Source organism: Gopherus flavomarginatus, chromosome 3 (assembly GCF_025201925.1).
Source record: "Gopherus flavomarginatus isolate rGopFla2 chromosome 3, rGopFla2.mat.asm, whole genome shotgun sequence".
NCBI lineage: Eukaryota > Metazoa > Chordata > Testudines > Testudinidae > Gopherus > Gopherus flavomarginatus.
Window position 1 is genome coordinate 199,210,073 of NC_066619.1, and position 15,746 is coordinate 199,225,818.

The 15,746-nt window shown below is 42.7% G+C and overlaps 1 protein-coding gene across 3 annotated transcripts in view; it reads left to right on the plus strand.

The window, feature by feature from the left end:
• Positions 1-15,746, plus strand: part of ARHGAP10 (Rho GTPase activating protein 10) — a 248,895-nt gene that overhangs the window by 185,438 nt on the left and 47,711 nt on the right. For all 3 annotated transcript variants that reach the window (XM_050946362.1, XM_050946365.1, XM_050946364.1), the window contains exon 19: positions 11,093-11,243. In XM_050946362.1, coding sequence (XP_050802319.1) covers positions 11,093-11,243 — 151 coding nt within the window. The remainder of the gene's footprint in view (positions 1-11,092; positions 11,244-15,746) is intronic.

Consider the following 15,746-nt stretch of genomic DNA (forward strand, 5'->3'; position numbering starts at 1 on the left):
TGTTTGTGAAGGAGTTCTGTAGTTGCAAACTATAAATTGAATTAAAGATACAAATCCTTTTTGTTGCATGGAAGGAAAAATAATAGCAGGATTCTTACTATGCTATTCAAGACCTGTTACATATAACTCCACTCTCAAAGATCATGCTTTAAACTATTTCATTCCCATGTTTCATACAACTAAAACTTTGATGGATAGATTGAATGTTGCCTGTATTCTTCATGTATAATTTTTCACAGATGCCTGTGTTTCATTTTGGAGATCTAAGCATACTCTCTCTCATTACTAAAGATAAAATGAGGGAATTGTCTAGTTAGGTTTGGTGAAGCTATTCTTTGGCTACACCCTAGCTGAGTTTTATAACATTCCCTTTTATCTTTGGTGCTGCCTCTTATTCCCTTTGCCAAGAAAGAGACATTCACATTCTCTTCCGGAATTATTTATTTGCTCTTTTAGTAACTAAATATGTATGTTGTATTTGGGAAAGCTGTGATATAGGATTATGTTGAGTAAATCACCCTCTTGCTTAAAGGCATTAATTGTTCCTTTGAATCTCTCATAACTAAACAAGATGTGTAGAGCCTGCTTTACATGGCTATGATTTAAAGAGAGACCCCCTTCCTTTTATTTTTCTTTTCTTTCTTTTTTTCTTTAAACTCTCACTGATGCAAGTACTACTAGTGGTAAAGTATAGTAATGAGAAGGTGAATTTCTGCCCACACCATGGACAGATGTGTGGCTATTTCAGTCCTGGCTTGTCAATTGCTAACTCACTCTCCTCCACCCATCAAAGAATAGCAGAAAAAATTAGTGGCTTATCACAGTCTGTTCATTGCTATCAGAAGCATTCATGTCATGAATTGTTAGAATGTGGAACAAGATCAGGATACAGAAGAAGCTGCAGTTTTTGCACTAGGAATGCTACTTTCAGAAAAGGGTGAGTCAGCAAACTCATAACTTGAAAGTGATCAAAGGACATAAGCTTTAACCTTGTTTCCTCCTCCCCTACCCCTTTTCACAGCTGGCCTGTTAGACAGCAATCTCTTGTTTTAGAGTTTATGTATAGTTTCTGCATTATAGTACAAATATGAGCCACATAGTTTAAGGAGAAAGGCAGGCCAATTGAATGGCGTCAGAGTATACAAACACCATCATGTGGCACTGAAATTTTGCCCAACTGATAGCGCTTTTGGCAACTTGTCAGGAGCTCAAGGACATTGTATTAAGAGGAGCTGACAGCAGATGTTCTGTTTTTAGTGTGGAGTTGAGACCCATGGACTCCACAAGTCCCAGCAAGCAGCACTCCATCTGAATATGAGCGGCCAGGCTGCTAGGACAGGTTCTCTGTAAACTGCATCTTTGTACTGAAGACAAAGATGTGTGGGACTTTCTTTTAGAGCTCTATGGGCAGTCCCTGAAATACAGTGCTCAGTGTTGCCTGATCTATTAATTATATATTGATTATTATATTGCTTGCTTAAGAATTCTCAGCATTCTGAGGCTTGGTAGGTTCTTGTTCTAAGATCTGGCCCAATATTATTAAAATTACTGTTCAATTGTGAACCCCAATATGCATTGTTGCAACACTTACATGTAGGAAATCTCACTACATTTATAATTGTTTTATGAATACAGTTAGCAAAGTCACAATTACTCTAACCCAACAAGGTAAAAAGATCATACAATACACTTGAACATCCATGTACTCTCACCATTCCTTGCAGAACAACCTAAAATGTTAGTCATGATCTTCCTTCTCCTCATGTCCTTCCTCATCAACACCACCACTGGTTTTCCTCCTGGCATCTCCACAGGCACACAGGCTGGGATATAGGTTGTATAATGTGTTATTTTAACACCACTAACTCTAATGCATATTCAGTAGAAGTTTCACTCCCTTTACTTTATTTATAGTTCCTCTCCCTAACTCATGTTGGGATGCCCTTCTCCCATAGGTTATTAATCTTTGTACCTCAATCTTATTAGTATATACATCAGTTCAGTGGTTCTTAACCTTTGCTGCAGCCTGTACCTCTTTGGTTCTCAAAAATATGTTCTCGCACCCCTTATCAAAAATCATTAGGTCAGTTCTTTAAACCTAGATATATCATAACTATAGAATGAAAGAGAGAGAGTTATATATTTATTTTAATTTTGCAGTTAAAATTTAACACAGTAATCATTAAAAAATGTATAATGTTAATAAATACATAGGTTTGATGAAACAAAGTAGTTGTACTTATGTGCCTGTGCTTAATTTGTGTTTTCGATGCTTTACCTTCTAAAAACATCTGGCATGTCTCACACCCCCAGGGGATGCGTGCACCCAGGTTAAGAACCACTGCATTAGTTAGTTACCGTGGCACACTGGTGGTCAGACATCAGCTGATGTCACTAACTTAAAATATTCCAAGTGGGTATAAACTAGCATCTTGTAGTTACCTACGAGCAGCTTTGTCATTCAGCATTCTATATTACGATATCTTATGATTTACGGTTACTCTTGGTTAGCTACTTATGCTAGGACTTTTTTGGGCCTTATGCCTTGATTAGTTTAGCTAGGCTATTGTTTTACAAGCCTTGAGGCTCATTGCATTACTGCCTTTGCTTATACCTATGCATTACCTAGTAAATACTTATACCTGTAGGCTACATCGGCCAATGATGGTTCCTGTTCCACTCTGGTTATGACTTTTTACCTATTGACTCTTCAAGCAGTCCACTTGGTTGCATTGATCAGAAATTTTTTTCAGACTTAAGAATTATTGATACCGTATAATCACATACGTTGTGTTGCAATGAGATTCAAGCATCAAAGTTCAGAGGTGCACATTTTGTGCAATCCCATGGAAGCCAATGCATGGAAAATCACATGACTAATGGCTTCTGGACTGTATGTTAGAGAAGCTGGCCTACTTGTATCTGGACCACAAAGGGGTGACCCTGGGGAGGTAAGCAACTTTACAATTGCAATTAAATTATTGTTAAATTTTATTGGACAGTCACATAATTCAGGTTTCGGTGAAAAACCTTTTTTAAAAGTTGTGCAGATTTAATATCAATAGAACTCTTTTAATCAAATTAACCATATTAAAATAAAAAAAAGTTTTGTTTGGGTACAAATATTTCCTTATAGTGTTCATAACACATATCAAATTCTGGAAATAAGATCCAGAAAGTGAAACATCTAAACGCTGGGGTAAATACAAAAGTGAAACTGATCTATTGTCCTCCAAATGTAATGAAATGCAAAAAATAAAAAGTATATATTATGGAAAAAAATTTTAAATGTTTAGTTTTAGCAATCTCCTAGAACAATAACTTTGGTGAAGAAATGTGATTTTAAAATAACATTTTTGGCCTGTCCTGCTAAATGTTAATCTTTTACATTAGTTATACAGTACTATAATTTCCAAAGCAATGTTTTTTGCTAATAAATAATGTTTAGCAGTTGATATGATACTGAATTTTTTTATCATTGTTGTTAGAATTATGAACCATGATTGTGTCCAGAATGTTACTTTGAAGCTTGAGTTGTCCTTTCCGTGGAAGAATTTATCAAAGGTACATAGCATTATCTCCATATATTTCACCTTGCACACCCTAATGTGCTTTTTGCTTCTCCGTCTACGCTAAAACATTGACTTACCATGCATGCTTTGTTGCTTTACATTGCAGAAAAATGATCCACCGTCTTCATTGCCTCAAGGGATAAACTGGGTGTAGATTCCAGCAGAGTAAGTTCATATTCTGAACCAGTAACATAATTTGCCTTTTATCCTGAGCACTGGTATGTTTCTAATAAGTATTTTTTGCTTTTGTACAGGTTGCTCAGTATAAACCCAGTTATCTTATCACCATGTCCAGCAAAAGCCGAGCCAGCAAAGAAGAATTTGTGGGGATGATTAGGTTACCCTTGAGTACTATTTACCGTGTAACATATTCTTAGGCCTCTATACATTGGAAAGGCAGGGAGGAGCAGTTGGCATGTAGGGCACATGGGCAGAGTAGTACACTTGGCCTAGATGGAGAACTGTTGTTCAATAAAGATCACTTGAAATGAATGTGTGTCTTTTTTCTTTTTATTTACCAATTGTAGGGCACCTGTGTACTGAAGGGAAATTACTAGATACAAACTTGTGTTATTGCACTGAATGTCTTGAGGAGCTCCAAATATTATAATATAACAGAGATCATTATCCTGGTGGCAGAGAGCCACCAGTCCAGGACCCCAAGTGACCCTACTGTTCCAGCATCCTGTAAAAGGGATTAGATGTCAAATTACAGATTTGTGATTCTTGCTTGTATACATGACAAAATCCAGGGACAACTTTCAGATCTTGGAGATTTTCTTTTAAGATTCTCCTCCTCTACAATCTTACGGCCAAATTTCCCCATATTCTCTCTTATTTTCATCTTACCCAGCTTTTCTACTTACTGTTTCTGTTCCACTGATTTTGGATGAAATCGTCACTGCCACAGTGGTCCAAATAAGAAAGATGGTGTGATGGCTAGAATGGCTCCTAGTAAACATACTGAAGTTCATTTAATTATCTTTTTCTGAGATGAGAGAGACTAGATTTACTAGATTGGTGTCCTCATATAGCAGCAGAACCCACAATTCCACGTGTAATTCATGGCTGAAAAAATTATGAATTACCCCAGCTGAATTAGGGGCTTCCTTGGCTGTAGGTTTTGTGGGCCCCAGGAGCAAGCGCTCTAGTAAGAGTTGGGAATCTGGAAACAGAATTAATTAGAGAGGAGTTAGCATTAATCTGGTATCATCTCTAACACCATCTGTTGTTCAGTTTGGGGAGTGCAACAAAATGTTTTTTCTGTTGCCATGTGGCATCTCTGCTTGTGCAGTGGTCACCAACCGGTCGATCATGATTGGTCGATTCTGGAGAATCTCCCAGTCGATCATGATCATTGGTGGTGTGGCGGGGCTGCCGCTAAGGCAGGCTTTCTACCTGCCACGGTGCCATGCCGCTTCCGGAAGTGACCAGCATGCGCTCGGGGCAGGGGAGGGGCATGCAGGGGTCTCTGCATGCTGCTCCTGCCTGCAAGCACCGCTCCTGCAACTCCCATTGGCTGGAAATGGGGAACTGTGGCCAATAGGAGCTACAGGGGTGGTGCCTGCAGAGAGGGGCAGCGTGTGGAGCCATGTGCCTCTATCAGGGGTTGGAGGGGCACATTAGCCCCTTCTGGGGGTGGTGAGGGGCCCAGGCAATCAGGGAGCCTGCCCTAGCCCTGCTGCGCGTTCAACTGAGAGCTGCCTGAGGTAAGCACCTCCAGCCCAGAGCCTGCACCCCATCTCTGACCCCCCTCCCAGCGCCAGCACCCCGTACCCCCTCCTGCAACCTAATACTGCCACAGCCTGAAGCCCCCTCCTGCACCCAAACTCCCTCCCAGAGCCCGCACCCCTTCCTTCACCCCAACACTCTGCCACAGCCCAAAGCCCCCTCCTGCACCCCAACTCCCTCCCAGAGTTTACACCTCTCACCCACTCCTGTCCCCCAACCTCCTGCCCCAGGCTCAGCCTGTAGCTCCCTCCCAAGCTGCAAACCCCTCAGCCCCAGCCCAGAGCCCGCAGCCCTTCCCAAACCCCTGCCCAGTGAGTGAGGGTGAAGGAGAGTGAGCAACGGGGAGGGGGGGAATGGAGTGAGCTGAGGGCAGGGTTCAGGGAAGGGGCAGGGCAGATCCTAGGTTGCAATTAAATTCAAAAAGCGATCTTGGGCATAAGAAGGTTGGAGACCACTGTGCTAATGGAATACAGTTGAAGGAACATGTTGAATTTGGCGTCTTACTCCAAGAAATGTATCTGGAAACCTTATGGGATCTATGGTTAGAAATCTGAATAACTGCAGTACAGGAACAGTCTTAGCACTGTAGTTATCAAGACTGATTTGTTAGTTGTGGTTTGTATCCAAGATCGTTAGTGGTTTGTTTAGTTCAGTAATGTACGTTTTCTGTACTACAGAACAGAAAGAAATCAGTCAAGCATCTCAGTGTTTAAAAAGCCCACCAAAGAGGCATATCTCTTTCTTATAGCTTTTCTACAGTAGTCCTGAAGACTGACCCAGCAACAGGATGAGTATGTAAATAATCCCTACATTAAAAACAAATTAAAACAACCTCTTAAAAGTAAAACTTTCTCTCATACTTTATCCGTATATTAAGGAGGAACTGAGAGTAGTTTTTGATTATTGCCTGATATAATTGTGTTGGTGCTCAGAGTCTTGGTGGACAGAGAGATTAGGTACATACCTGTTTAAATCATATATATTGGTAGCTTCAGTGTCTGGCACAGACTGGTTTAATGCTGATAAAATGACACTAGGAGATGAGTGATGCTAACAATAGTGGGAGCTAAATTTCAGAGTGTTGGTATTCTACTGTAAATCCAGCACTGTTTGACCACAGCCTCACATGTATACATCATGTCATGTGACTGTAATCTCCCTATGCTCTTGAAGTTTGAGTAATAGGTTTTTATCCCTACTAAAACTAGATAATTTAGTGGCCAGAGTTCACCCCAGTAATTGTGTTCATACAAACTAATCTCTGGGCTGTCATTACTTCTGGAATCCATGTGAGCAATTACCTTTTATTTGAAGGGAGACTCCTGTGGAGTAACAGAGGGATAATGATTTTTATGAATCATGTTATCCTAGCTCTGCTTTGATGTTGGTGGCTTGCTTGGGATGGGATTCCATTCTGTTAGATATAATTACAGTAGCTGTACTATGTGACTCGATGAACCTAGAATAACCGTGGAGACCTGGTCAGTTATGCCTCCTCACTGTCCTTTGAGTCAAAGCCTCAAAGAAGGGTTTGTAAAATACCACACTGTACAACTGATCATACATGCTAAACTTCACTTATCACTCATATGTCTTGATGCATCCCATCTTCTGTCTATACATTACCTTCTTTAGATTGTAAGCTTTTCAGGGCAGGGACCTGGTGTTGCCTATAAAGCATTTAGCAGACTTCCAGTGATATCTAAATGACTGATGAAAAACAAAGGTGAATTTAATTTAACACACCCCCTTACCTCACAGTTTAGCTATACCAAACTTTATTCTAATTCCCAATAGATCTTAATATTAGCAGCCAAGTATCAGTTAAGACACTATGAAAGGAATTTCTCTTTTGGAAAGGTGAAGTAATATCTTGGACCAACTTCTGTTGGTGTGAGAGACAGAGCTATCACCAACAAAAATTGGTCCAATAAAAAATATTACCTGACCAACCTTGTCTCTCTAGTAACCTGGGACCAACATGGCTACACCAGCACTGCATACAAGGAAAGGTGAAGTCAGTTACAGGACCCTGGGGAAAGTGAGAAAAGGGAAGTCAATGACAGCCACATGTGCACCTTCAGTGGTAGAGTTTGGCCATTCTGATTGTTTCTCAAACACTGACTCTGAGAAAGTATGGTGTGAGCTGCAACTTTGGCCTGCAGAGACAGATTGCGGTCATAGGAAAGACAGATCTGGTTATGAAGGTTACATTATATATCACATTTGTCTAATAAAAAGAGGAAATGACTTAAAAAAAAGCTTGAGTTTTTGGCCTACATGAAAAGAGGAAAGACGGACCCCAAAACACATGTTCCAGTACAGTACATTAGGACAGAACTTAGTTTTGTGCAGCTCTTATACTAAATAGTCCCTAACATACATACAGTAACATTTTAGCATATATAGAGTCTGATTCTGCAAAACTTAATGCTGTGAATTTGTCAAATGGAGTCCTGCAGGACTACTCATACCAGGAAGCACAGAGCACAGCAGTGTTTGGAGGATTGGGCCCATGGTTAAGTGTGAATTGCTATGTTGCTGATGGTCAAGAGTTTGGATTTCTCCACTCTATATCCAACTAACTGTTTTTTTGCAGATTGGAGAACTCTTGGAAATTTCTAAACCCTTCCCTCAGCACTGAGGATGGAGGTGATTTGAAATTTGGCAGAAAACACTATATTGCATAAGACCAGGGAAACATTGAAATTGTGTTACTTGTACTCATGCTGTAATTACTGAGTGTAGGGGGTACAAGCTGCATTGTGCTGTCCAAGAGCTCTCTAGAATTAATTTCTGTTCCCTAGATTAAAAATACACCTTTTCTGGAAGAGTTCCCTATTGACCTTCCATACCCCAGAAATAAAATCTCCCTTATGACCTGGCCTGAGCAACTTGGGGAGGCGGATGAAGGAAGTTGACGGGGTTGTGGCTTGATGCCCAACTGTACGCCTTCATAAGTGAGACCAGATTTGCTTGAGCTGGCCTTGAGATGGTTACTTAAATTGCATGATGCCATTATGAAGTAGCAGTGAATAATTTTGCCACTTCACTAGCTAAGTACTTTTAAAACAAGTTATTTAGCCTTACAGCACTTTCCTATGTCGTAAGGCAGATGATGACACCTTCCTGAAGGAGTTAGCATTTAGCATGGCCGATTCCAGCCAGAGGATGAAACCGAGCTTTTCAGGGATCCTAGAAGTAAAGGAGAAGACTTGAGTTGGTGTTTGTCTTGTTTGTTTTGTGTGTGCATGCACATGTCAGGGGCAGTTGTTTTGTAAATGGATCACAAAATGACAGTTTGCAGCAGAGAATCACTGTGTGACCACTTCATGTGTTGCTCTGCTCCCCCAGTTCTTAAACTATTTTTTCCATTATGCTGCTAATTAAGCTGCAGTTATGGGTGGGTTCACTTCCTGTATCCATTTCATTAACATAGTGCATGTGTTTAGCTCAGTGTTTCATTGAATGAGGGTTTTTTTAATAGTTTGCTTATAGTTTCTGTTTTGTTTTTTTAAAGTTATTTGGTCTCTTAGTCCAGTAATTTTACAGAGACATACTGAAATATTCGTGGAGGATCAAAATAGAGAACCATGACAATTTAGTACAGCTCTTGCAAAGTCAACCTAACACATACAAGCAGGTTGATCTCTTGCAGCACTCTTGGAGAAAGGCTGCTCTTCACACCCAGGGCATCAAGTTTGAACTGAGATATGTAGATAGGGCTAAACAAACCCACGCTTGTGGAATGTAATGTAGTATGTAAGACACTGAATCCTTTAAAAAATGTCTAGATGGCTTACTATTTATCAGAGAGCACAAATGCAACAATCAGCCCATGGAGATAATGGCGTTAGAAGTTCGAAGCATTCTCTTTAATTTTTGAGAAACAAATATTTATCCATAAACTTGTTTAATTCAGCTTTGTTGTATTTACACATAAGAGGGCAGTATGGTACTGTTAGCCAAATGCCTTGTGTGCACACATTATATTTTATTATACTATGCATTGCATCATATTTTAAGAAACGGCTTTAGAACTCTGAGCACAATTAGAGCTTTGTGAGTGGCCCACGAGATATTGCATCTACACAAGGAATGATCTATACAGGGAATACACAGATAGTTTTCTTTTCTACATGTAAATTATTTTGTGCATTTATAGAGCTGTAATTGCAATTGTACACGGTGTTTTTATTCTCTTACAGTATGTATAGGTATGTAAAAGAAGGAGACAGATTCTGTAAAGCTGGTATGGGGAGGTTTAAATTATGCCACTTTGCATTTCAGAGAAGTCAGACAGTGTTTCCAACATTGCTTTCCTTTGGATGCCCTGTGCTTCCTTCCAAGTCAGAAGGGTGGTTCTGACCATTTTGCATCATTGCAGCCACCTCTCTTTGGAAGTAGATAAACCTAAATTGATGCCAGAGAGGTCAGTGTGAATGTGGGCTCTTGCCTTGAATATCTGTGCTGTACAATCTAATTCATATACATGCGATACTCAGGATAATCAGGCCAGCAAAAGATTCCATGTAAGAGTTTCTTTTAATTCAAACAACATCGTGCTCTGAGTGGTTTATCTGAGTGACTACTGCACTTCTCATGTGTTTAGTCGCTTGGCTTTTAGCTTTGTGCCTTACACACACGTAAGGCATGTTGTAATTATCCTGAAATGTGCTACCTGGGAGTCTCTTTACTTTCAACTTCTTAAATTTCTGCTTCATAAAAGGTTTTTTCTCTGAATGCTTATTGCGAACTCCTTCTTTATAACCTCTTGCTGTAATATACAAAATGTTTGTCTCTGTATAACACAGAAACACCATACACTATTTAATTATGTTGTTTCTTGTTATACCATTATGCTGTGCTGCTATATGGTGTAAAGGAAACACAATACTTCATTTTTGTAAAGCTATGTGCATGTTTACTGTCTCGTGGCTGTTGTCTTCAGAGAAATCTGTAGTATGCTAACTTGCTTACATGAATTTGCCATGATCAAATGTGAAGGCCTGCTATTAAATGCTATATAGGCATATTGAGCAGCTTTTATAAATAAATCAGCATCATGGACTAGTAAAAAATGCAGGAAACTTGAACATACGTGTATTGCTGCTTTACCCAGAGAGAAATGACATGATGCTTTATGTTGGATTTTAATGTTCTGGAGGTCATGAATCAAAAGATAAAATGACTAAAGGAAATGTAATCTCTTGTGTGTGTCTTTGTGGGTATTATCATTGTTAGTAAAAGTATGCGGACTCATTATTTAATGGCTAATTGAAAAAGTTCCAGTACAGTATGCTACTCCTGCCTCCCTCACAGCAACTTCGCCACACACTCTCCCTCCAAGACCATGCTATTTTTTAGGGGTTAATATGAGAGTATGACTTTGTCGTAAATTTTGAAAATTAATATGGCTATTCTGGCAAAATTACAGGCCCTAAGTGAAATTTACTTTTCTGGATAGTGGTTCATAGAGTTAATTCATTGTTTTCCCCTAGCTGGCAAGCATGGCTGCACATATTTAGTCTTTGGATTAACTGATCTGCTGCCTGGTTAATGTGTAGACAGTGCTTTTGCTTATTTTTATTTTGCACGTATGTATTTATTTAAAAAGCACTCCTTAAGGACCCACAACACATTCCCCAAACTTGAAGGAATGGATTTTTGGCTCTTGTCCGCTTTGAATGAAATCCAGAACAAATGTTGTATGATAATGGTTTATAGTTGCATTGCACCGGTTGCTGTTCATGGTAAATAATTAATACCTCTTGTGTTCTTGATTGCAGATCTTCAAAACCCTGCCTGATTCAACTTTCCCTGAGCCAATCTCTGTGTCAGTATCTCCTCCAAATGTCCCACCAAGGCAATCGAGAAGACAAGGGCAGCGTAATAAGCGGCCTCTGGCTGTATATAATCTGTGTCTTGAGCTTGATGATGGTAAGATTTTAATTATATTGTCTATCTTGGCAGCAGATGGGTGTTTTTGTATATCTTGTGTGAGTCTATAGTAATTTTCCATTTCACATTTCTATTTTTTTCTTTTCGTCATTTGAGACATGGAAAGGAGTAGGGAGGCGAAGAGAGTATATTCCTGTACGTATTTGAAACTGGGGAATAATTGCCTAAAGTCCCATTCCTGCCCCCCTCCCCTCACCACCCATTTTAAGAAAAAGGTAGTTCCACTTTGGGGAAAACTATATGACCTCTACTGAAGATTATGCAACCATAAGATAAATGGAGAGGGAACTAAAATTAAAGCAAATCTTTTATGAGATGAGCTAATGCACTCTAATGTTAAATTCATCTGGATTAAAGGCTCAGGTCACTCAGTGAACTGAAAAATACTGCTACTGTACTTGAATCTTTAATACCTTGATGTTCAGTGGCAGTAAATACTTGCATACTGCTCTGTGCTGCTGAGAAGCAAGAAATCTTGCTGGACGTGCAGTATGCAGAAATCTCATATAGTGCAATATGGAATATACGGTATCTTGCATGTCCTGGCATTTAGCTCAAAACCTGGCCATTTTCTTGAAATCTTGTGGTTTGAAGGCTGTGCAGTTCTAAAAAGGCAAGTCAGTGCTCAATTTGTATTGCAGCCCTCTCCACTCTAGTCCCTTCCTCTCTCTCTCAATGTAGTTAGTTAATTATCCATCCACATGACGCAGCATGAAATCAAGACACAAAGCCCACTTAACATTAAAGTGAAGAAAATGAAGACTTGAATGTTATGTACTAGTATGAGACTTCTTCGAGTGATTGCTCATGTGTATTCCACAATAGATGTGCATGCTCACCACGTGCACCAGTGCCAGAAGTTTTTCCTCTAGCAGTACCCATAGGGGAACACCCATAGCAACCCCTGGAGTAGCGCCTTCATGACGCGGTATGAGGGGCGATGCCTGCTCCCCCCACCCTCAGTTCCTTCTTGCCGCCAGTGAAGATGCTTCGGAACTGCTCTGCTCCAGCTTTGCTGGAACTCGTCCCTCAAACTGCTTATTCATTCAGTGTATGGTACCTGTAGTTAGTTAGTTGTTTAATTAGTGTAGTTTAGCTAGAATGCTCAGGCCGGGGCATGCCCTGGGTTTTAAGTCGTGCGACACTTGTAGGTGACCTATGCCAGTGAGTGATCCGCATACAGACTGTTCATGCTGTTTGGGGAAAACCCATCTCAGAGATTACTGCAAGATTTGCAAGCCATTTAAGCCTTGGACCAAGAGAGAAAGGGACATTAGGCTCCTGGCTATTCTGATGGAATCGGTGCTGACCCCGGCTCTGGAGCGCCGCTTCAGGTCAGCACCGGGCAGCGTGGTGTCGGTGCATGGCGACCCTTCTTTGCCATTGACTAGTCAGCACCACTCCCCATCCACAGGGCACGCCAAGAAGGCTAGGAAGAGGTTTTCTTAGCCGCAGCACTGGAGTAAAGCTGGGACGGAGGCTAGACCGATGTTGGGCAGTCCTCAATCCCCACCGGCCTCTAGGCCTCCTCCGCTCAACTTGAGTCGTAGCCCGGCCAATTCGGAGCTGGCCTTCCTGGATGTCCAGATGCCCTCTACACCGGAGGCCCTGCAGGCGGCCTGGGATGTTATGTCCATGCTGGTACCAGGAGCACCGCCAATGTCAGCCCCACGCTCCAGAGGCAAACCTCCACTGGGATCTCTGCAGTTGCCCCTGGTTTGGCACCGGTCTTGGTTGAAGGAATGTTCCTGACACCGTTCACCACCTAGCAACCGTTCAGGGCAAAGTCCACGTGGATCGCCCTGAATGCCCAGCCCTGAAGGCTATCTGGTTGGGTTCCATCTGACCGAGACTCTCGGCACTGCTCCGCCTCGAGGAGCGAACACCGATGGGACCGAGGCAGACGACGCCAAAGGTCCTTGTGTTGGAGGGGCTATCGCAGCCGGTCGTGGCATGAATGTTGACGTCATTCCTGTTCATCGTCCCGCTCCAGGACCCCACCATGACACTGCCTACATAGCCCAGGTGTCAATCGGTGTCATCTCGCCATCGCAGGTTAACCCTCCGGAGCCTATTGTGGAGCAGCTGTTACTGGTGGTACTGGTCTTCCATGTTGGGATCGTGGTCCCATGGTCAGCATTGCTCCTGGTGCCGCTTGTTCCTCCCAGTCCAGGGACAGCAGCAGGTCGTATGTCAGCTCGGCCTTCTTAGTCATCCATCAATGAGCCAGGCCAAACAACCGGCTCCGCTGGTGGCACAGCAGGTGCAGTGGCACCGGGACCCATGGCTGGCCCAATGGTACCAGTGGACACCGTGTCCCCTGACGCAGCCCCCAGTGGGGGCTCGCTCGGTGGCCGGATCCTCAGAAGGACCATCGGCCTCCCTCTCCAGACCTCTGAGGAAGGAGTTGGTGGGACATACATCCTCGGCATCATGCCCGGAGACCGACCAGGTGGTAGACCCTCCGGTGCCAGTGGACACACAAAGTACTGCTCCAGCCTCCTCGCCCTCCCTGGATGAGGCAATTATGGCCGCTCCTCCCTCCATCCCACAGGACGACTTTAGGGGCCACCAAGAACTCTTAAAAAGGGTGGCATCAAGCCTCCACTTCCAGGCAGAGGAGATGGAGGAGCCCTTGGACTCCCTGTTTAATGTACTGTCCTCCTTGGCACCGGGCAGGGTGGCCTTGCCTCTCCACGAAGGAGTGGCGAAAATTTCAAATGCCCTGTGGCAAACCCCGGCCTCATTGGCCCCCATCTCTAAGAGAGCAGAACGCAAGTATTTTATACCTGCCAATGGGCATGAATACTTATACACCCACCCTGCTCCTAACTCCCTGGTTGTCGAGTTGGTCAGCACAGGGGACAGCAGGGCCAACCAGCCCCTACCCCAAAAAATAAAGATTCAGGGAGGCTAGACTCATTTGGAAGAAAAATTTATTCATCCTCGAGCTTCCAGTTACAGGTGGCGAACCACCAGGCTCTCCTGGGTCGGTATGAGTTCAATCTGTGGGACTCCCTGCCCAAGTTCGAGGATTCCCTCCAGGAGCGTGACAGGAAGGAGTTAAAAGCACTGGTGGAGGAGGGCACAGGGGCTGCCAGGGCAACCCTGCAGGCATCTTCAGATGCAGTGGACACGGCTGCACAGTCCATGGCCTCCACGGTGTCCATGAGCAGGGCGTCATGGCTCCTGCTCTTTGGGCTGTCCAGAAAGGCACAGGCCTCCTTGTAGGACCTCCCATTTGATGGCAAAGCTCTGTTTGCATAACAAATGGCTGAAAGACTCCTGCAAGATGCTCCAGACTCTGGATATTTATATTCTGACTCTGGCTAAACCTAAGTTCAAGCCACAGCAGACTCCCACTCAGGCCACCCATTCAAAATACAAGACTGCTTATAAAAAGTTGCAGGACTGTAAGAGGCGCCTACAGAGGCAGTCTCAGCCTGCCCCTCGGCCTGAGTCCTCCAAGGGCAAGTAGGCGGGGAAAAGGCGATTTTGACGGGGTGCCTGAGGTCACCCTCCCAGTTCTCATCAGGGATCCACTCTCAATGAAGCTCCAAAAGTGGACACGGCTGAGCTCAGACCAGTGGGTCCTCAACACCATCTCCCTGAGCTGCACAAGGAATTGAGGGTGCGGGGAGCGTGCAGCGCCCCTTATACTGCACCATGGAGGTGCCACTCCAGGAGTTGCTAGGGCGCTCCCCTACAGGTACTGCTAAGAGAAAAACTTCTGAGACCAGTGCACGTGGCGAGCACACACACCTATTGTGGAATATACATGAGCAATGCATTTTGAAGAACACCAGTTACGGAAAAGGTAACTGTCTTTTATCAATACACTGTCATTACATGGCCTCCTGCCATGTTGAATTTGATAGTGAGGAAGCAGAGATGCTTACTATAACTGTACATGCAAGTTTAATAAACAAACTCAGCACAACTGTATCAGACTCTGAGAAATGTCTGCAAGAGACTCGGCGTCTCTGCAGTACTTTTCAGCTTATTGGTGAGATGGGGAAACTCTGCTTCTTTCTTTTTTTTAAAAGACGTATGAAACTAGAGGGATATACTAAAAAGGTTAACAAATTACTGGGTGTGTGGTTCTTGCTGACTGAAGAATATGCTGACAAACTAAAAGACATAAACAGTTTCTCCAATTATAAATTAATCTTCAATTTAAATATTTTTATATAACTTGAATGGCTGCTGAGCATGTTTGAAGTTGCCACTGTCACCATTTTGAATACAAACTCTGTTTAGATCCATGAATTCCCACCGCACAGTGACAGCATCTCACATTAAGGATCTGATCCTGATCCTAGTGCAGTTGTTGGTTTTCTTGTTGACTTCATTGGGACCAGGATTAGTCTCTTAAAACAGTGGTATTGGTAACAAAATAATTATACTCTGATAGAGACAAGGTGGGTGAGGTGATATCTTTTATTGGACCATCTTCTGTTGGTGGAAGAGAGAAGCTTCCGA